Raw genomic sequence first — 23,357 nt, 5'->3', positions numbered from 1 at the left:
AAGTTAACTGTATGTGAACGGTAGTCACTTCAGAATCGCGCGACTGTTTCTCAACGATCATTAGATGTTACGACCGTTTGCTCTGTCGACAACACGGCGCACCTTTAAGTGGTCCACTTCACGACAGTGCGTGTGCGCCGGGAGCTGCGATAGGGTTTCTGATAGAGCTAACGCCGGGCCACCGCCCGCTCGTACTCGAATGACCGGTGATAAGAAGCCCGCCGCATGTGCTCCGTGATGCCACTCACTAAAAGCGTGCAGTGTGGGTCGAACCGCCAAACCCCCAAGGCCAGTCTCACGAGCGCGTTAGGGGGGAGAGCTCGTATGCCAGTTATTCGCGGCGATCACGATAAGCCGCTGCTCAATAATAATGCGATTTTAGGTAATGCACGCCGATCGGCTGACTGCAGGTGCTACAGGCGGCTCAGCATCATGTCTGCAGAGCTGCACCGTTTTTGCTCGGCGGATTTAAAGAGGTCGTTTCCGCTTAGTTCCCTAGATCTCGGACTCCTGCGGGGCGACCACGTGCTGTACTTATTTTAGCATTCTGCCGTTACTTCACGCCGTTGGCTCGAAAGAAGCATCTCGCGATGCTGTAAACGGCAATGCGCAGTTGCAACGGCCGTCGTAGATGTGTACGACATTTAGTGATTTAGTTGCCTTAACAGGTTATATGCATTCATTGCGCGTAGCCTAGGCGCCTAGGGAACTTTTGGCGCTGACGATTGCATCAGACGCCGGGTGTGCTCTCATTCGCGTCTCGCTGCTGCCGCTCTCCCCCCATCTCTCCGCCTATCCGCCCGCAAACATATGCCGCAAATCCGTGGGTTGTCTCCGTGACCCTCGTAGACGGCTGTAGAGCTCGACTGGTTCAGGGCGGCCACCGGCTGGCTTCAAAGCGAGGTCGTACTTAAACAAGCTTAAAGATCTACCTGCCGTGGTGAGTGCGCCAGACATGTCCGCGCTTTAGCTTTTTCTTTGGAGCTAAAGATGGTACCAGTGATGTTACCAAACCGTTATAATTACGACGATCGAGCTCCATAGTGAGGCCGTAGATGTTAGGACTTGCCCCTGAAGTTCTCCGAGCTTCCACACGCTCGTGCTCGCGCATACATATTTGTTGCGAACGCTTCTGTCGCATGCAAATTTCGTAAGTGTAAACTTCATTGGAGTATACGCAGAGCTAAGACCAAATAAGGTCTACGCCCTTGGAATGCATTGACGTATGCCGGACTCAGCCGATGGCTTGACTGAAATGTCACATTTATATTAAAAAGAATGACTATATCAGCCAAAAGAGCTCCACTTGCAGTGTAACCTTCCACTTTAGGTTTTCCTTCTTGCCCGTATGTCTCGCTAGAGAGCCATCCAGTTGGGCAATCTGTGCCGTCTCGTGACTGGGTGCTGCAATGCTTTTCTTTTTTTTTTTCGTCTCTTTGCGCGTGCCGAATTGACCCTGTAAAACGGAGAACAGCTGCGTAGTACCTTTGCACTCCCGCACTGTAGCATAAAAAAAAAAACGCAGACGAGACCAATATTTTAAACCTATTCAGATATAACATGCATTTCATAGATTGAGTGAGTTGGAAATTGAGCATGTCATTCCTTCAGTATTTAATTTTGTTTGCTGGTGAGAATGTTAGTGAGGTTGGGTGATACCTGTATCGTGGCCCACGTATGTGGCACTTGTGTAGCTGTAGAAACTTGCAGCATTCAGCTATTAAACTACCTGATCAAACGTTTCCATATGGGGCCAGATAAATTAATTTTGTATGGTAATGTGGTTCCACAGAGAATCTACTGAGTTAGGAAAGCAGCAATCGGAGAAAGAAAATTGGGAATTTTGAACGCATGCTTGTATAAAACGGTAACATTAGGTTTGGCTAAGATATGGTAATTTTGTTTGAGCATGTATTTGTGTAAATGTGACCAGCATTCGTATAAGCACCCAACTACATGGATTACAAACATCTTAGGCCCTAGTGCACCTTTCAGATTTCTACACAAAAAATAACTTGCTTGCTTGTTCAATGCGTGTTCTTTACTAAAAGCAAAAAGAAATATTAGTAAACAGCACAAATATTCCTGTGTGCCACGTAACATCACCATTACTGTATACCAGCAGAAAAATGTTAAATGGATGGTACTTTTCCCCGTCTGTGATTAGAAATTCTGTGCAGATGGGCACAGTTACTCTTCTATCTCATAAAGAAAGGCAATAGTACAGCAGCTGATCAGCTAATCCAACAGATGTTGGAACAGGGCATTTGTAGCTTGGGAATGCAGGAACAAGATTCCTAAATTCTCATCTGACAGCTAATTCACATGCACATTGCAGGCCAGTTTAGCATTTATGTGTACACCATTACCTATAGTGCAAGCCACTCTGGTCAATAAAGGTTGTTAGATATGGCGCCGTTTCCTGAGGCTACTTCGAGTTCCCCAAACCACTTCGAAACGCAGCACAGCTAATTGAGGAATGCAGAAGCAGGAAAGCACATTCCAGAGGAGCGGCCGAGCAAACAAGTTTAAGGCAACAAGTTCACGTGCCAACAAGTTCGTGCGCCGCCGGGATTAGCAGGTGGGCCTCCGACAATGGAGCATGAGCAGCCGTCCCCTTCTCCTCGTTAGAAGTGCATTGCCAGTCTGCGAGGCAAGACCGCAGAGAGCCGCCAGGTGTGACACCGCGACACGGGCGCCTACCATTGGCTGAAAGTGGCGTCATCGGAGCGGACTCTCCCATTGGTCAAACACGACGTGACTTACAGTGCTCGAAGGGTTTATAAGAAGCCTTCCAGAGAGACCTGAGCATTCTGGGACATGCCCTGATTCCCTGATTCACCTCTCTCGAACTTCTTGCCGCGGGCCGCAGCGTCCGAGTTGCTGCCGGCCCGTAATGACTGTACTAATGTTACTTGTCGCTCACCTCTCCTGTACATAATGTAGAATAAATCCTCCCAAGTTGTGGTTTTCCATCTCGAAGTCCGTCCTCCAACCCCTACAAGGTGTAAAACTTAAAAGGCAAAAGTATTTAATGTGTAACGTTATGACTTCGTGTTCATATGACTTTTCTCTCCCAACATTTGCAATGAACTATTGTCAACTTTCCAACAGAGCAACATACCAGGCTAGTTGGTGCTTTACCATCCCGAGTGCTTTATGCCTGTATGTATTTGTTTCTTGTCTATTATGGTTGCATTATTTGTAACGAAAAATGGCTACTGAGGAGCTTTGTGCTATGTCAGTTGCACCATTTGTGAATCGTAGACGTCTGTGATCTGACCCTGGAATTCACAAATCCAAAGGAAAATGAAGTCTCTCGCTAGCTACCAAACCAAAATTTGAAAAAGATTGTGCTTCACCTGTTGTTAAAATTATTATCTTCTTCTTTCCCGCAGTAAGTGCTGAATTTCTGGCTGAAGAAATTTGCGTGAAAAAGCAGGCATCATGGAAACAGTTGAAAACGAGAACTATAAACCACCCCACGTCAACGAGGATGGCCTCGAGAGGGATGAAGCAGTCACCGAAAAGCTGGTGGCCCAAGGTGATGGTACCAAGATCACCTTCACCAACAGCAAGGCTGATGGAAAGGACCGAAATGGCGATGCCAAGATTGACATTCAAGGTGTTGAGGTATGAACAAGTTTGTCAGCCTGCAAGATAGTGACCGACTTGTATGATACGATCACTCCCACATCATACATTAATTTATTTTATCGGGGAGCCAAATGAGACCCAGTGATTCTTTGCAGCTGTTGCTTTATATATATGTGTACTGGATAAATGAGACTGCTATCGGTAAATTTACAATTAGGTTTATAGTTGTTTCCAGCATGCTTGACGAGAGTTGAAGCGTGTGGTAAAAATATGTGTCACCACAGCGTTTGAAGCTTAAGCAACCTAAGCCACAATTGAACCTGAAGTCATAGTGTGTGCTCCTGCCAGACCTAAATTGTGCAGGTCAATGTGCAACTGTAGTAGAACTTTGTGGGATGGAGCCCATGTTATGCAACCTGTATTAGGTTCAGATAACACAGAAGGCTTTATTTAGTGACCAAGGATATAATTACAGTGTACTATGTGCACTTGTTTTTTCTATCTCTAATGTTTTGCATATTCACATATAAAAACGCTTCTATATGTATCTGCACACAGTACACCCCTTATGCAATAGTACGGCGACACTTAAGCCTATGAGATACGTATCCTAAATAAATAAACATGCCATCGTCTTTTCAGCTCGTACAGTTTTCAAGATCTCACAAAATGTGTCTGTGAGCTGTGTAGTCGGGCTTTTTCTGTTTCTCCTCAACTCTAGCACTACAGGACGAGGGGAAGGCTTGCTGTTACAGTAGACTTCTGTTGATTCGACTCTGATGTGACTGACGAAATTGTTCTAATTATCTGGCTGGTCGAATTAAGCAAGGTTCAGGAAAAAAGCCCAAACACACTGCTGATTCATTTGGCAGTATTCGCACGATTTTAACACACCTCCAAATAAAATGGCGGTACTCATGCTTTATATATGTTGAAACTAAAAAACAATGTTCTAAATGACATTATAGCAACTAAACAAAGTAGAAATCTAATGTGCACCCTAAATTTAATGAGAAAAGTGGGCAAGGGTCTAATATCAGCTGCACAATGGGGGCCGGTCTCCTAAAGTCAGCTTCGCTGCAATACATCCGTTTTATGCGGTAAAGCGGGGGGGGGGGATTTGGAGGCTACACCACATATTGCCTCAGAATGTCAATGAAGTGCAGCGTTCTGTTCTGTCGAGGGGCGGGGGCGCTGCAGTCCACTCTCGTAGGTGGAGCTGGAGTATCGAGTGGACGAACATTCTAGAATGTAGGGGTTAGAATTCCCATCATATTGGTCAACAGTTTTGCTTTCAAGTGTAATACCTTCCGGAGAGGTTGACGCATACTTTGTCCTGTGTTTTGCTCTTCCTACTTGCAGACCCAGTTTGTAGGCCTGAGCAAGGAGGAGCTCATGAAGTACGCCAACGACCCGTTCTGGGTGCGGCTGCGCATGACCATGTTCGTGCTCTTCTGGGTGCTCTGGCTGGCCATGCTGGTGGGTGCCGTCGCCATCATTGTGCTGACACCGCGGTGTGCTCCACCACCACGCTTGGCGTGGTGGCAGAGCTCGCCTGTCTACAATGTGGAAGTGGGCTCCTATGCCGATGACGACAATGATGGTCGCGGAGATATCGCGGGTGAGTCGGCTGGATCGGGGTTTTGCAGCGTGCACACATTGCCTCTTAGACAGCACACAGGAGCATATCGTAAATCTCTCGCAGAACACCATATGCCCTGAAGGTGTAACATACAGGTGTAGTATGTAGTAGACAAGGTAGTTGGTGCAACATTTGTTACAGCATAGGAGCAGTTTTTCTGTGATAAACAAACTCTGCTCTTGGGTGGTGCATGTGAACGTAACTGTTATACTAAACACAATATTTTCCTTGCTACTACGAGATTGCAGCAACTTCAGAGCTTACTGAGAGAACTCAGAAACCAGATGTGATCAATCAACTCGCATATGAAAACTGGTACAGAGAAGCAGAGTTTACTCTGCAGCAGTTCTGGAATAGTGCACAAAGACTGGGGTAAGGACTTCCCTTACAACTGCATTACATAACATAGTTACATTTACATGACTCTTGGACAGCCTCACTTGTTGCGCACACTCAGCTCTCATGACTAGAGAAGATAATGTGGCACCTAATTCGTAGCACAGCAGTTGGCTGAAATTGATTAATCATTTCTGCTCACGCTGATCACACTTGCACTCTGTACTGAGCACACAGAGCATTGCTGGCCTTTCATTAACATCGTTGAGATGTGGAAACTTAGCAAGAAATTAATTCAACCTTCGAAAGCTAACATTGCAACACATGTAATGCAAATAAATTTTGCGAACCTATCGTCTGAGAATGCAAGCAGTGATGCAGTGGCACAGCAAAGACAGCGAGTACCACTGTGTACATTTTGCGATGATGCAGTGTTTTCTATTGCAGTCTTGGCCTTGGCAAGTTATTCTTATGCATTCCACTTTTAGTTAATTTCTTCTTTAAAGAAGCCCATGCTATAATTTATGTGATTAAAATAGTATCTGACCAGGACACACAATAAATAAAATAACATTCTTTTAGGTTTGGGAACAACTTCATGTTGGAGCTCTGTAAAAGTTTTGGTGGCCGTCCTGCCTTTATTGAAGTGCATTGAGTGTGAAGAATGGTGTTTGAAAATTCCTAGCATGCAAATTCATTTCTTTGTTCACTAATAAAAACAGTGTGTCCCTCAAGGGGACAGATAGTATATGCAGATAATGATTGCTGGTAATGGTAGGCAATTCCTGTTTTACTAAGTTAGAAATTAGAACTCAAACCTCTGTCCATGGCAGAAGCAACAGGTTTGCTTAGGTGAATTTTAACAGGAGCCAATTAGAGCTCACTTATGTGTAGTTACACACGTGGGCACTAGTATGAAGGCAGCTATGCAAGATGACCATGTGATGATCACTTGAGCTTCTTGATTTGGCTCACAGAATAGCCAGGTTGTATCTCAGTAGCATGTAAGTCTTGTCCTCAACGAAAAAATAATATATATATATTGAAATGAATGCTGTAGATTAGCTTGCACTGTAGCCTTTAAGTTGCTATTGTCTGGTACGCTCGTACACCGCAGTTTTAGAGAGTGATATAGTGATTTAATTCTTCTACACTTCAGGACTGACATCCAAGCTGAAGCACATCAAAGAGCTTGGAATGGGCACTCTGCTGCTGAGTGACATATTTGCCAAGGATGCAACTGGGGCCACAAAGGACTACCTGGCTGTGGACCCAAGCCTCGGCTCATTAACCGACGTGGAGGCTTTGCTCAATTCTACCAAGGAGAAAGGTCTGTTCAGCAGCTGTTGTTTCCTGTGTCTTTCGGGTTTTTTTTTATTATTTCTATCACACCTAATTGCCAACAGTTGTGAAGAGTGTGAAGGTAGCAGAAGAGCAAATGGCTGCTCAGGTCCAAACTTGCCTTGCCCATGCATTGTCGGCACCATTTTGATGTGGCAACATTCCGATTGCAGAACTCCATGTAGTCTTGGAGATCAACCCTGCCTACACCAGCAGAGACCACCAGTGGTTCCAAGACAGCAGTGAGGGCAAGGAGGGATTCCAGGACATTTTCATTTGGGAGCAGGGCGAAGAGGCTGCACCACCAGAAGGCGTGGTGAGTTCTGGCTTCAAGCCGTTGCTCTCTGTATGCTTGATGTCACCTTTGAATCTTTGAGCAGGGAGTTACTTCTGGATGAACAGATACAAAAGCCTGCAGCACACTTCTGAAGGACTGGAACACATAGTTTTAGGCTGTGCCTTCGTCAGTGGGATCATTCGTTTCTCTGCTGCAGCTGTCGCCATTAATGCTAATTCATCTTTGCTGTTGTTGTGTGCCCAGAAGTAGTGACATAACAGGTCTTGCAGAATTTTGTGAGCCTGCTGACAGAGTGCTGCGAGCCTTTGCTTTTGTGCAATGCTTGTTGCTGTATGTGGGCCTGCGCTTCTAATGGTGGATCCACACGACGGACGAAATCCGTCTTTTTCGCGACGGACGGCGCATCACGTGACTACGCGTCACGGATTTGTGCCGTCCGCGCGTCGTCCGCGACCCCCACGGACGGAAAATGCCAAGCTATTTTTCGCATCCGGATTTTGGGGGTCGAATGCTGCAGATTTAGCCTAGCATGCTCTAAGTCTGGCAACAAGCGAGGCTTTGGGATCTTTCTGAAACAGCTTCATCGCTGCTGACACCATTCGTGTCCAATTCGGACAAAACAACAGCCATTGCGGCCAACCGTCGTTTCCTTTCGATCTCCATTTTCATTCAGAGTGAAAACACCTATTACAAAGTGTTTGTTACACCGATGGCGCCATCTAGAGTGAGTAGAAACAAGCAATCATGTTAACTTACGGCCACTGAGATCCGCCCGGGCCGCCGCAACATCTTCAAGGCCATGTTCAGCCAACACAGCCACTCTAAGCCTACACGCCGAGAATCTGAGTATCGCTTTCGGAAACGGTGCCCACTCATCACGAATACATTGCTGTCGAAGCTTCTGGACACAAATTTAAGCCAAATACAATCCTCAGTTTGAAAGTTACGAGCCACACAGTAGACGACGACGACTTGACAGGTTCGAGGCGGACGGCAGTCGCTTCGAGCGGTGCTGCCATCTTTATTTTTCCGGCACGGTCGTCTGCTCAGTCCGTCCGTTGTCTGGATGCGCTTCGCAGCCGGACGGGCGGCGGAATAAGCGTCCGCGGCACAGATTTGCACGGAGCCGTCCGTCGTGTGGATATACCATAAACAGCAAAAATGTTTTTACACTGCCTTCCTGTTACGAGTGTTGCATGAAATCTGAGGCCTGTCCGACACTTCTAAATAATGTACATATGGCATTTATTTACACTGCCTTCCTGTGACGTTCAAGTTTTTTAGCACCTTGCCGATTAGGAACTGCCGAGAAAGACAAAGCAGCAGTTCAAACAAGCCGTACGGCCTGTCCGCGGGGCCCAGACGCACGGCATCTGTGGTGTCGTTGTCGTCCTTCGCCGATGCAGAATCGTCTGAGCAGTTCGAAGCAAGCTCTGGCAACCGTGGGCAATGACTATCTGCGCCGCCAGCTTAATCGGGACCTCCTTAAGTTGTTTGATGTGCAGCCGCGGTGGAGGCTACGGCTGCAAGCAGATGAAACGTTGTGCTTTTATTTTTCTTGCACTTGAAATTTCACTGGGGCTACAAAGGAATGCCCGTCGTTACGTGAAATAGGAGGCTTGGCAGATGCTTTTAAACAACAAACATTTCTTTACATTGGCTTCCTGTGATGGGTGTTGCATGAAATCGGAGGCCTGGCGGATGCTTCTAAGCAACAAACAGTATTTACGCTACTGGCTTCCTGTGACGAATTTTGCATGAAATAGGAGGCTTGCAGAACCTGGCCAGCATGTCGACGGGGCGCCGATAAACTGAGCAATCACTGAGAACATGAGAGCAGAGGTCATAGTTCGTAGCTGTCCATTTCATTTTGAATTCTTATCATTCACTGTTGAATGGCGGATCCCAGCGATAATGTCGGTACAGCTTCATTTGAGCTAGTGATGAAGGTTGAAAAGAACAGAAAACTGAATGTAATGTTATACAAACTCCTGCAAAGCAGGAGTTTTTGAATGTTAACTACTGGTTTGGACAGGTTGCCAGCAATATCACGAGCCGCCAGATTTCAGCCTAATCGGCATGAAATGATCTGTAGATCTTTGTTATGAACCAAAGTGTGTCCATTTATGATACATTTTTTGCTTCATTAAAACAAGATTTTAAGTGTATGGGTTTCTATGGGAACTTCAAGGGCAATTACAATTACTATGTTGTATCCATCAGTTGATTATAATCGATTTCCTTATAACAAGGTTTGACTGTATGTCTTGTGGATAGGATAAAGGCATGGGCTGCTGCCTGGGCAGTCATTTTGGCTGTTAAGCGGGCGCAATGTTGGCTAAACAGCACTGTGTGCCCTTATTGTCTTTGTCTCGCATATGCATTGGAGATGCTCCTAGCATCCTTTGCGTGCACACAATGTTTTAAAGGTTGTTGATTTACAAATGACACATAGGTTACACTAGTGTTTGACGATGGTGTGCTCTAGCGATTCCTAAGTGCTTATGTGCGGCAAATAATCGAAAACTGCTGTAACGCAGATGCCGTCTGGCGATTCCGCATGGACCTTTGATGCTGGCCGGAAGATGTTCTACCTGCATCAGACTTCCTCTGACACAGCCGATGTCAACTGGAAAAGTCCCAAGACTCTAGAGCTTTTCACCGTAAGTTCAGCGACTGAAGGAACTGGTACATCTTGGCACAACTTGGCATATCCCCAGGGTTACAGTGCGCGCAGAACATAGATAAGATGTACCAGTTTAGCAGCAATGAACACATCGTGCACTTTTGCTCATCTATGCACAGTCATCAACGCAACTTGCTTGCTCCCTCATGTTGCTGAATTGCAGAAACTTTAAGATCATGCACCTACATACTTGACCTGGCAAATCTAGTAACTATCACTAGATAGAGGTTGATGTTCCAAGTTACCAGTTTGCCCTGTTTCTTGTTTCAATGATGTGAGTTTCGTTCCACATAAACTTGAGCATTTTATTTTCTTGGCTGGGTTTCTGCGTGTTCACTGCGAATATCAAAGCACTGTGAAAGGCAAAGTTGGTATCAGAGATATTGCTCAGTCTCTTCTTTCGTGGTTGCAGTGGCGCAGTGCTGATGTACAGAAATCTGCTGAATAATTTTAATCTGGCAGTAGGCACATTTGAATGGGGCAGGACGAAGATTTCTTATGTATCATATCAGTACAGTTAGCTAGAAAGCGAAATTTTTAAAAATTTGCCGTGGTCTGAGATTTTTTAAACTTTCTTAAAAACCCTAGGTGAATGAAGTCGATCTGGAGCTCCCCTGCCCTGTGATCACTCAGAACAATCACATAGCCTGGAGTAGTAGTCCAGTTGGCTATAGTTATTTTTGTGATCCTTCTTGCAGTACAAATTTATACTACCAGGGCATCTCCAATGCTACTTTCGTTGTTGTTCCTATGATCAACATGTCTTGGTCAACCGTGCAGATAAGAAATGCTGCAGTACATCAACATATCTTGGTCAATCGTGCAGATGAAAAAAGCTACAGTACATGTGAAAGCACGCTGTGTTTTGTTTGTCATTGCAGGGTGTGCTACGCTTCTGGCTTGAACGAGGTGTGAGTGGTTTCCTGGTGACCCACACTTACCTGGACCACCCCTCTGTAAGTTGCGTTATGAAAATTCTTGATGTGTCAAGTTGCATGTCTTTTTGTGGCTGGTTTCGTTGTTTTTGCTTATTTTCTATTTTGGCAATCGAATTCGATTAGACACAATATAAGACTAGGCCTCCTGCTAGGCGCACTTGCCATTATATTCAGTCATGGTTTGCCATTATACTCAGAGTAACTACCTGCACTTTGCCCCAGCCATATGCATGCAAGAGTTTATTAGTAAGCTGTGCAACAACCTGGTGTCCAAGCTGAAAAATAGTAAAAACAGGGTGTCAGAAAATGTAAACAGGAAAAACAAACGTTTGCGTGCTTTGTCTGAGCATGTCCTTATTTTCTTGCCAGTCTCACCGAAGCAAACAAACAATTGTGTAATCCTAGAATTAATGTTCGAGTGATGGTTCTAGAGCGATAATCTGAGCTGCGACTTGCAAAGCTCTCACAGACATAGCTATAATGAACTCTCATTGACATAGATGTAACAAATCTCAATTTAATGAAATTTGCAATGTAATGAACTATTTCCATTACCCAGTCTTAGTCGCATTGAAAGCCATGTGTATTTTTTCACCATATAACAAAGTAATTTCTGGATGTGGTTTTGATGTAACGGAAGTTTTAGACCACTTCAAGCATGTACTTAGAGCCTGCATAGCTGGTAAAACTAAAGAAAACAAAACAAACTACAACAATGTTGGCCAAGGCAAAAGTTATTTTCAAGTGTCCTTCCATGTGAAAAGATTGAATGACAAAAACACCGTCGAAACGAGCGTGCCGGGACACGGTATGCAGGAAACACTGCCGCTCCATTTCTCACGAGCATAAACAGCTTGCAAAGTCTGCAGGGTGTGCCTACATGAGAGCTGATAATTCCTTCAATGGAAGGGGGTGAACGCGTGTTAGTGGTAACTTTATTAGTAACGTGATCAGGCATGAACAGGGGGGGTATGCAGAAAAGTGCTGCTGTCTGCCCTCTCTCCCTAGTACATGGGCCTCCTCCTCTACCTTTGTCGTTGCTGTGCACGGCGGTCCATGTGCAGGACACACGCCCTACCTTGAAAGTAATCTGCAGGAAATTAATGGATAACCTGCAAGCGAGACAGTTTGTGCCCTGATGCGTGTGGTGTTCCTGTGATTGTAGTGTTGGCGGTCGCGTAATGTCAAGTTTCCAAGGCCTGGTGCAAATGTTTTGCTCGCATTGCGACAGTAAGTGTTCGTGGTCATCGAGTGAGATCTGTTCATGTTTTATGAGCACGCGTGCACCCATAAAATTACAAACCTTACTTCGAGTAGTAGTTGTACCTTTACTATCGCCATCAATGCTCCGCCTTTCTGGCAGAGCCGCGATTATTATTGTTATTATTATTATTGAATTTTTTTCTTGGGATGAATATCTGTATCGTTTTACACCTTTGTTTTTAATTTGTGGGCACCATTTGATGACTGCTGTAGTCACTAAGCGGGTCAGCCATGTCGTCCAAGATATATGGCACCCCACCGATGCATTGCTTTCGGTGCGATCTGCACCGCATGCGTTGACGCTCATAACGACGCTATTGAGGGCAGACCTTCTTGCGAGTAGTTAATGAGTGCCTACTGACAGGATACTATCCACGTGGTATGTTCTGGAAATTTGTGAAATTGTTTTTACTGCTGAAACTTCAAAATACTCACATTTTAACAGTCTTTCACTGCAAGGACAACTTGGTCATATCGATGTTTGGCTGTAGTAGCATCACAGCAGTTCCACAGCCTACTTTGCATTAAACCCTAAATGGCCACCCTGACATAACAGGCTTGAGTAACCGGAAATGTTTGCTTTTGGATGGGGGAGTTTTTTGGATTCCTTCAGGATTCTGACCTTTTGCCAGAGATTGTTGGTGTTCGGCAAAAATAATACTGCCCTAGTATGTGGAAATTGAAACAGGTGCTTCATTTACAAGTCATTGTAACTGCGAAAGGGGGTGCAAGGTCTGATCGTGGCGGTAGTGACTTGCTTCTTGGTGATCCACGAGTACACGAGGATGTTCGGCGGCCAATGTCTGTGACAGTGACTTTATAGTAATTAGCACAGTGGTCCCAGTTTGTGCCTCTTAAGAGATGTACTCGCAGTGTAGCTTCGTAAATTAAACAAAATAAAAGGAATACTTTTGAGCCCTCAGTGTTCTAGTATTAACGAGAGTGGAGAGAAGCGCTCACTAAAACATTTGCCTCCTTGTCAGACGGCCAAGCATGCCACCCTCGCCACGGAAGAAGATGTGCTGAGCATGCTGAAGGAATGGCGACAGGTTCTCGGCAACTACTCCAGCGCCCACGAGACCGAGCACAGGTGAGCACTGGCTGCACATTACGACGCACATAAGTGCGAAGCCAGGTTGGTTTTTTAAAGCTGTCTCGCGGGCTTTCTTTTAAATAGCGAAAAGGAGCCACGCCAATGTTAGCACACCGCAAACAATTAGAATTGGAAGTTTTCAAATGTGTTCTAACCTGACCATGAAGTGACTAGCGCAAGAGTGGACACGGGACACAAGAAGGCAACACGGACAAGAGCAACACCTGGCATTGACATATCTGCTGTAACTGTTGTTATTGAAAAGTTTATTACTAGTTAGAAAGTAATATGATAATAAGGCACAAATACTGGAGCCTTCTTTAGGAAGAATCTAATAACATTCAATTGGTTTCATTTGCATAGAATATGTTGTTCTTTAACCTAGTGCATGATAGCTGGAATGCCCTGGGTGTGTGCGCAAACATACACATACGCAGGGTACTAAAATAATAAGGGAACATACAAGCTGCTACAGTTATGAAACCTAATGTGATCAGTCATCAGTCTGCTCCTGCCACTAGGGTAACTTTCGTGTGCTAATTACCTGCAAAATTAGGGAACCTTCACTTTAAAAAAATTATTTATGAATTTATGCCCTTAATTTATAAACTAACATAATGTTTTATTACCCTATTAATCTCTACCCTTTCCGCAGACAATTGGTTACTAAGGTAAAAGCAAGTGTGCGTGCTCTAAATGAGTGCATGAGAGTAACAGATCCTGGCCTATATATAGAAACGCATGTGTGTTTAAAAAAAAAAAAAGAAGATTAGACAAGCTTCTAACTCCATCGTTTAATGAATTTGTCAAACAAGTTTCAATCTCTTTTGTGCAAAGCTCTGTTCTTTCGATCTGTCCAGGGTGCTTGGAGTCCAAGTGGACAAAACAGCATCTGAAGCCTCGCAGTTGTACGGATTGGCCGACGAGCCTGCAGCGGATCTGGTGCTGAGCAAGCCTTTTGAGCGGCTTGTCGACAAGTCCAACGCCACCAGTCTCCGAGTGTTTGTGCAGGGAACCCTGGATGCAACGCCAGAGGGCATGTGGCCATCATTTGTGGTGAGATTTGTCACGGTGCAGACATTGCGACTGAGCTAGAACTGGTGGGTTGCAGCGATGGCACCGTGCTACCGATTGCAAATTTTTTTCTTTGCAAACTCAGCATGGTCTGTGGCCTTCGCTTGGCCTCATTGGCTTTGTGCAACAAGATTAATAACGGGGTTTGGACTATTTAATATTGTCACATGGTGGTGACGTTCAACACAGTAGCAATACTGTGAACAACAAAACTAACTTTTATTGGGCGAACCTGTGCCCACAAAACAGGCTACAATTATCGCACAACAATAGCAGCGAACATGGTCGGCTATCGCCGAAAATCTGATCAGCGGGTCAAGCATGTCGGCTTTTATAGGTCAGTCGTGTCGAATGCTCCAGAGTACTCGCTGGGGCCCGCATGCCTTCCACAAAGTTCTACGCCATTCGCGTCGCTCATACATCCAATCAGATTACGCAAGGTTCAGCGACAACAGACAGCAGATGGAACCATCGATAACATTCCAGAAACTTCCGACACATGCAAGCACGTCCTGCGCTATGTGATAACATTTGTTAGGTGGTGAAACGTGTAACCCGATAAAGACAAGTACACGTGACAATATAAGCAAGTAGCACAGTTACTTGGTACTAATGTGCGGTCAATTTTTCGTGCCTAGAAATGAAAAATGCAATGCCACCGATCGCAACGCATAGCGCAATTTTCATGCTTAGTAAAATGCTAGGAACTACGCCTTTGCTTGCTCCCTCACCAGAGAAATAGTGATTTGTTTTTGCATGGAAAAAGAAAATTTAGAACTATGAGGTTGCTGGAAGTGCAATTTGGATGCCAGCTGTAGGTGGTGTTCAATGATGACAAACTTCCAGCGCTTGCTGCAGTTTTTAGAACCTGCAGTACGGTGTAGCATGGCCTTTGAGATAGGAAAGCGGGATTAAAGATTGGGCGGGTTGGGATTTGGGCACCTCTTATTGCAGTATTGGCTTCGCACTTGGTTTTAACAGTGACGAGACCTACCTTTAGGGGATTTTTCTGAGAAAGAAACAAGTGTGTGTCACGACCAAGTAAATATGTTAATTATTGACTAAGGCCCGTGTTTGTTGTTATGAATGTAGTATTTAAACCAAAAGGTGCCCGAATTTCAGAAGCATTTTGTTTGAGTGCTTTGTGAAATCAGACTTGAGTGGGCATGGTCAGGAAGTATTGTTTGGTGATTGCAAGCCTTACCTGCAGGCGCACAGTTGGATAGAGCAAAACAGGACAGCGACATGCCAGAATTGCATTGTGCTTTTGGGGTCACATGTCATATTCCCGGCAACAGTGTGAGGCTGCAACTCTAAACTTAAAAATTTAGCTGACTGTTCCATGTGACAGCTGGACGGTAGGTGGTAGCACCTCAAATATTTTAAGAATTCGCAGGCTGCTGTTGTTACAGTGCTGTTTCAAGACATGCCTGTCGTCATTCTTGCAAAATCACTGAGCTGAATCAATTTATGTCTACTTCTGGTGAAGATCCAACTTGGCAGACACATCTGGTATCAACGGCTAATGTGGAGCAGTTTACTGCGATTGCTGGTAATAAACCAAAAAGAAAAGCTCTGCCATTTCATTGATGAACGCCTTAGTGTTTACAAGTGCACCAACTACAACCGGCCTTACTTTAATTATTTTGTGTTAATTTCTTCTCATGACAGAAACAGAAAGTGCCTAGAAGACAAAATGCACAAAACAAGTGTCTGCCAAGCTTGGCATAAAGTAAACACACATGGTTTGAAGCTTGGACTTTAAGCTATTCAACATGGCGAGCCAGCAGGGGGCCACGAGATACGTTACCAGTTCTTTCACTGCAAGAGAACAGAGCAAAGCGATGAGCATGGTCTACAGCATAATAAATGTTAAATGTAAATGCTAATACAGTTAGCTGAGGCCATTCGGTGCTTGCATTGCTTCTGTGCAGCTGGGCAGTTTCAGTTCTGCCCGCCTCGTGGAGCGTGCCGGTGTGCTTCTGGATGGCCTGCACATGGTGGCGGCGCTGGTGCAAGGCACGCCCGTCTTCTACAATGGTGATGAAGTTGGACAGGAGTGCAGCGTAAGTTGTTCAGGCGACTGGCGGGGGCTTGGTAGCGACTCTGTGGGCGGCACATACGAGGCACAACAAACGCAGATGTGTTGGCTATCCCAGGCACGTTTGTAGAAGTGATGGTAGAACTTGGAGGAAAGGGTGGTAAAAGTAACAAACAGCACAAGGAAAGGTTAATCCAGCATCAGGCAAAGGAGTATTCCAGGTGTTGCAGCGACCAGAAGTTTGGTTCAGCGACTACGAGTGCAAGATCCGTGGTAGTCCTCGAAACGCCTGAATGTGAAACTACAGTTTTCAAGGCCTTGAATGCAGTTAATTTTGAGAGGGTCTTAAAATTAGGCTTAGGGAATTTTATTTGTTTATCTGACCGCAAGGTTTATGCAAGCCAAGAGTCTAGCCAATCCAGTCTGCTTTGCATCTTTGTGGTAGGAAGCCATCTCATTTGTGGTGGCTGGTTGCGAGAAAGGCTTGGCGAGCATGCTTTATTTTTAATTTCGTGTGGAATAATAAATAAATTTTTTTTAATTCTTTGTTTAATACAGCATCTCATGTACAAGCTGTCTGTACCTGTGATGCTTTAATCCTTGAAACTGCTTTGTCCCTTGAATTTTTCCGTAACGCTGCTACAAACCTTGTAAGTCAGATGAACTTACTTTGTGTACATGAAACAATCTAAAAAAACTAGCAGCCGTTTATTATTATTATTATTATTATTATTATTATTATTATTATTATTATTATTATTATTATTATTGATGTGTGCAGCTGTTGGGCTGCCAGCATGATTCTTATTCAATGCTAGAGAACTCATATTTATACCTGACAAATGTGTTCTGATCTCAAGTCCTTAGTAAAAGTGAAATTAGTTCACTTGAGTGATCCTATGCATCATGTTGGCTACATTGCCAATGCTTAGGTATTGTGTCAGCTGAGCCTTTGTTCTGAGCAGAATGAAACCTTATGTAGACCATGCTCCCCGTCGTATTTTGCTTCCAACAGGCAAAACCATGTCCGATGCCATGGTCTGAGGAAGCAGCAGCCACTCCTGGCATCAGTGTGGAGGTAAGAACCACAGAGGTCGTTGCCGTCTGTGAAAAGCTGTTTTTCCTTACACTGAAGCATAACCTGTGCATAGTTTATATTCAGTTGAGTCTCGATGTAGTCACCAATCGGATGTGATAGACCAGAGAAATCAGTGAGGCATAGCGCACATAAACGGGATGACGTGCGCGAGCCAGCCCTCCTTATCATTGCATGACAAACAGGTATCCTTTCGAGATAACAAAGGATAGCAAGAAGTCCATGATTATCATTTTTTTCCTGCAAATGCTCTTTATTGGGCTCTGGTGCCTTTGTAATGCTACCTATGCCCCTCCCTCTTCAAGAACTTGTGCACAATAAGAGTGTACATCCAGTATTGTTTTTTTTTTTCCCTAACTCTTCCCTTCAAAATAAATATTCAGTTGATAGTCAGCGCTCGTGTTGGGGGGTGTGGTCTGCCTTCAGTCTTAGTGTAATTTTTGGGCTGAATAGTTAAACATAGGTAATTTTGGGGGGGTAAGCATGTATGCTTATAATGAACATCGGATGTAATGAAGCTGTTGTTACGTTGAACTCAGATATATTGTAATGAAGTTTTACTGCCTTGTGAAAAAGAAAAAAAAAGATACTTTTTGTGATAACTTAGGTAACATTTGGGGTGGCATCGCTATTCTTTTTTGATCGGCTTTATTTGGTGGTGGCTCAACTAAACAGATGCAAATTCATAGTTACTGGTTAGTGTGCATTACCATTTAGTTTGTATATATGTCACATTTCCGTTAGATATGTACCAACAGGATTTCACTTTATAGCAGGATGTTACGATAGATTGTCCCACTGATCAGCAAAAAATATTATGCAAGTCGTGCACGATTCATCGTGATGGCTGTTTGGGATGGCCGAAGTACTCGGCATAAATATACGTGGCTTTCAAAAATTCAATCGGCTTGCAACGTAGTATCAGTGTGCACACTGCAGTCTGGGCACATGTCTGCATAGCATAGAAGCTGGCATTATTCACACCAAAAATTTACACATGAGAGCATGTACAGTACTTGGTGATCGAAATGTGATACTCGGACCATGTGGTAGCCATTATTTTTTAATTTTTTTTACAATCATTATTATTTTCTTCTTTTTTTGCCACCAGAGAATGTTGCAATGCGTCACAAAGGCTCACGCATTCAACATATACAACGAATCAGCTTGGTGTCACCCACTGCTCAGTGGTGGCGCAAGAAGCACTGGCAGTCGCGCGCTTAGAGCATCGCGTTTCATTCACTGAGCACTGTACCGGTACCGGTCAAATTCCACACTAAATTTTGCATCAATGAATCTTACCTAATAGCGTCCAGCCTTTGTCACCAGGGGCCTACTGCGATCGCACTGTGGCTAACAAAGAGTGTTGTGCCAAGCTTGAATTGCGCACTCTGCAGCAGGTCAGCGAGCCCCCCATGTCGAAAATGCCTCCGCATAACCTAATCTTGGCGCACGCTCGGCCCACAGTTCCGCAGCTACCGGTTGTCCATGGAGACTTCCACTGTGGTGGAGCCTAAAGCGATTGTTAACTACTCTGGTGCTGCAGTCAAGCCTGATAACAGTTGAACTGGATTGTTTAACACCCGAGTAATAGAAGGGCAAAACAAGCTGTAGCCATATGCTCAAGCTGTCTTCTCGTGCGCTTATGTTCACTAGATTACTTTTACTGTGTACTTACTTGTCTACCTCATCTAATTGCACAGAATGAGATTTGGGAAAACTCATTGTCTAGAAAAGTGGTTACACTATAGCCAACAACTGTTTATGGTTATATAACTTGTCTTATTTCTTGTTATCATTTATTCCGTAATTCTTTTTGTGCAAATAAAGGAAATAAGTATTTTTGCCTTCAACGTGGCCATCGTCAGCCTTGACCAGCTCTGACGGGGTTAGAATGCAAAAATGGATGTGTACTGAGCTTTCAGTGTACGTTAAGTGACCCCAGGTGGACAGCCTTGGCATACAGCCCTCCAGTCTGGTACGCATCTTTGGATTAGCGTGAATTGACAGGATGTGGGTGCACCTTTGTTCCTTCATAGCGCACCAACTAGCTGAAAGCTGCGACAACTTTCGGTCTGTTCAGTTTGTCATCCCGGACTGCGCAGGAATGTCCAAGGCGCCGCATACGCCAACACTCATTGGCTGAAAGCAACACTTTAAGAAGTCCCCGGCAATCCAGGCCGCTAAATCGAAAATACATATGCAATCAGTCAATCGACAGACAGACAGACATTAAGCTTTATTTTTGTCTTATGGGCACAACATTCAGCGAAAACGGGCGGCAAGATAAAGAGTTGCTCTATTGCAGCTTGATTGTGCTCCTTCCACCCATACAGCAGCATTCGTACAGAAATTCATACACATGCGTTCAGAATTTCAGTGTTCAGGTTAACCAATCGCATCTACACATCTTGGAGTAATTGTCTTGGAGTGAGCCAGCATAATGTAACAATCCCATTACAGTGCCATTACGTTTCATGCTTCAGTGGTACAAGAAGTGATCACGCCCATGTAATGTTGATTGGCCAGCCATGGTGAATGGTTAGTAAAGAACAGAATTGTGCGAAAGGAGTCGTTACATTATACCAGCCCTGTTGTTACTTTCCAGTTTGGTATCTTGTAGCACGGCTGTTGCTTTGCGATCTGGAGCACATACCTTCATTATGCTAACACCTCTCGCATGCACTACATTTGCTCTGCGTGCTCGGTTCTCGGTGTCGAGAGGTCCATGGCATGTTGTGCGCATTGCCGCTGAGCATGCTGCCTTGCTTTACAGGCGCAGACGGGCAACAGTTCGCACCTGGAAGTGGTGCGTCATTCGACCGCGCTGCGGGACAAGCTTGCAGTCAGGCTGGGCAGCACGGTGACGTCTGTGCTGGGTGCCAACAGCACGGTGTTCGTCATGCTCAGGGTGCGCAAGGGCACGCCGGGCTACATGGCTGTGGTCAACGGAGACCACGAGCAGGTACGACACCCACAGCCGATTGGTTGACTGTCCCGACACCAATAGTTTGTGTGACGCGAATGTTTCTAGCATGTCAGTTTTGCAGTAGCCTGCAAGATGGACAGGAAGAAGGTTCATGAAACGGAATGTTGCCATCCACCCCCCACTTGCTGCACAAAGCCTTGCGGCTTCTTGCTATAGTCGGGTGTACGGCAATTTTTCCTTGTCATAAACATTTCTAATGCCGTGAGAACTTGGAAAGGGCCTCGCTAGTGTAGAATTGACTTTAGATCTCCAAGTTGATGGTTTGTAAACTCGGTGTCCAAGTGGCCACTTCCTAAAGTCACTTTCAGTAGCCATTAAGTTATTCTTCAATTCAGCCAGTTAAATGGAGCAGAACTTGTCTTGAAAACTCCAAGACCTTCAGATGGCAGCAGTTGCCGTGCCTTGGCACATATATGGTTTTAAAAAAATGAAGTCATTTACCTCAGTAAATGCAGGTGTGCAACATCAAAAATGTATAAAATTTGAACAGTAACTTTGTAAACACAGTCATCCTAGCAGTAAAAGAAATGTGCTTTTGCTTCTTTCAAGCAATTTTAGGGCTCTGTTGTTGCTTTTGGGTGTTCAAAACTCTTGTGGGTGATACTGGCACCTGCAACAGTTCAGGGAAGAAACAAATCGCTCAGTTTTCTTCTAGATTCAAGGTTAAACTTCTGCAAGATAGTACTTTTGATACTTGAGAATAGAAGTGATACATTGTTTTGGTTAAAACCGTCCAAGCATTCTTGTGTTTCCGCTGTGCAGGTGACGGTGAACATTGCTGATGCAAGCAGTCACGTGCCCGAATCCGGGCATATAGAAGTGAAGAGCACCAATTCTAACAAAGTGGTGCAGTCCAAGGTCAAGCTCAACGAGTTCATCTTGGAGCCACACGAAGCTGTCATTCTGCAGTTTGTGCCGATATTTGAGTAAAGCCAGTAGCTCACTGCTCATCTGCGAGACGCACGTCAAATATCTAATGTTAATGACATAATAATCGGCGAATACCTGGGATTGCACAGTCTGCCGGTCTCTAAATGGTTGGATTGCTATGATAATTAGGATCCATCAAGGTTCCTTTTCTTTTTTCTAAGTGTCTACATTCTAATTGGGATGTGTAAAGCTAAATTTGGCTTTGATTAGATTTCTTACGTTTGTTAAAACATTTACATGTTTTGTTTTGAAATGTGGAGGTTTCATTAAATGACACGCCTATCCAAGGGTACCAACTTTGAAAGTATGGCTTTCTGGATTGATGATCGGTTGTTTCAAATGTTGTCTGTATTCCGATTGTTTGAACTCACTAGAATCTTGAGCTGTTGTTACATCTTTGGGCATGTCTTGTTAAAGTAAGCAGGTCACTAAACATTGGAGCTCTTACTTTCAGTGGGGAATGTTCACAAGAAATTTGGTACACTGGCTGAAGGCACTGATAGTGTCATTTGGGTAGGATGGAACAGTGTTCACATTCCTGGAACATTGGTATGATTGCCGGTGAGAGAAGACTGCAAAAATTAAAATTATTATATAATAACTTTAGCATTCAGTGCGGTATTGCTCATCACTCCTGTGTTCAGCCCCTGTCCTCCCCCCCCCCCCCCCGGCTTTTTGTACCTTTTTGAATATCTGAATATCTTGCAAAAATGTGCAATTTCTTTTTTTTTATCACATGGCTGTACGTTTATCTACTTATTTATGGGCCACAACATCTTGGATGTTATGAGCTGGAAGATACGTATGTTGACACAGGTATGTAAGGAAAACGTGCACAACATTGGATATTACTTGAACATAAGGACCCTGAGGAGGATTGCGACAGAATTATAACTTATGCAATGATGAACAAATTTTGTGATCAAGCATGCTGTCCTTGTTTAGTAATCTGTGCATCCTGAAACCACGTATGACCTGCCAGTCTGTGCTCCTAGCGTGTCAAATGTGCCTAGCACATTTGTGTATGAAAGCAAGAATAAAAACTTGATTGCAGCATTACACTGTGTGCCTATCTTTCGCAGTTACGCCTCTGGAGTTGCTCTTACGTAGAGAAGCCACGCTTTGCTTCATATAGTGGTGAGAACGAAACAGGTTTAAATGCGAAATAGGAGTGTATCTACAATGGCAGTTGATGCATGCGTGATCAGGCAGCCCACTGTGGAGCAACAATTTTCGTTGTCGGCCCGTGTCGTACTGTCTGTTCTCTTCCCTACAATGCCACTCTCCCAATGCGGCTGCTCCATCCCAGTGCAGGCTCTGCAGGAGTGTGTATGGTGAGGGGACGTTGGGCTTGAGTCTGGTGATACAAATAACATTGCCGCTTGTGTTCGGAGGCAGGGATGGTATGGCGGTTGGAGCGAACTCTTACGTAATTTCAGAACGCTTGCACAAGTTCCGCTAGACCCCCAGTAATGAGAAAGCAGTTTTTTGGACAAACTGATAGAAAACAAAGGTGTCAAGAAGAGCAGAAGAGGGACGGGCAAGTAACTGGCATCTTGGTGTGAGCGACCAAAATGGCATTGATATTTTGGTACCTCACAAGGCAGTGATCATACCACTGTCCATGTCTCCACATTTGTCGAGACATGGACGACCACTAAATCACACCAATATGATTGCTGATGCTTGTGTGATGCATGATTCAGCGCTCGTGTTTGAGCGTTTGTTCAATGTCTCAACAAGTGCGCTGCCTTTGTATTAATGGCCAACCGCCTAGACTACCTATACATATTTCCTGAACATGGCGGAGAGACAGTCGATCGCAAGCGATTTGTCAGACCTGGCTGGCCATGGCGACGGCATCGCAGGCGTATGAAGGGGCAGGTTTGCAAAGGGCGGCGAGGAGTGGGTGTGGCTGGCCCCCCTATATGTTTCCTCCTGCACTCCAGTCACCCTCTTCCTGCCACCGCAGAGTGCCAAGCGATGAAGTGCTCTCGTATCCCCAATTAAAGTAGAGGAAGATGATTTGGGTG

General features: G+C 44.7%; 1 protein-coding gene across 1 annotated transcript; it reads left to right on the top strand.

Annotated features, from left to right (window-relative positions):
• The first annotated feature begins 389 nt into the window (after positions 1-389).
• On the top strand, positions 390-22,383 carry LOC135897536 (amino acid transporter heavy chain SLC3A1-like). Its single transcript, XM_065426180.1, has 13 exons — positions 390-940; positions 3,399-3,633; positions 4,960-5,218; positions 6,735-6,905; positions 7,090-7,232; positions 9,755-9,877; positions 10,782-10,856; positions 13,085-13,191; positions 14,055-14,250; positions 16,203-16,334; positions 17,325-17,387; positions 20,182-20,370; positions 21,157-22,383. The coding sequence occupies exons 2-13, from the start codon at positions 3,448-3,450 to the stop codon at positions 21,322-21,324; spliced, it is 1,812 nt and encodes a 603-aa protein (XP_065282252.1). The 5' UTR covers positions 390-940; positions 3,399-3,447; the 3' UTR covers positions 21,325-22,383.
• The last annotated feature ends 974 nt before the right edge of the window (positions 22,384-23,357 follow it).

Source organism: Dermacentor albipictus, chromosome 7, assembly GCF_038994185.2.
Source record: "Dermacentor albipictus isolate Rhodes 1998 colony chromosome 7, USDA_Dalb.pri_finalv2, whole genome shotgun sequence".
Classification (NCBI taxonomy): Eukaryota; Metazoa; Arthropoda; class Arachnida; order Ixodida; family Ixodidae; genus Dermacentor; species Dermacentor albipictus.
This window is presented reverse-complemented; position numbering and strand designations above follow the sequence as displayed.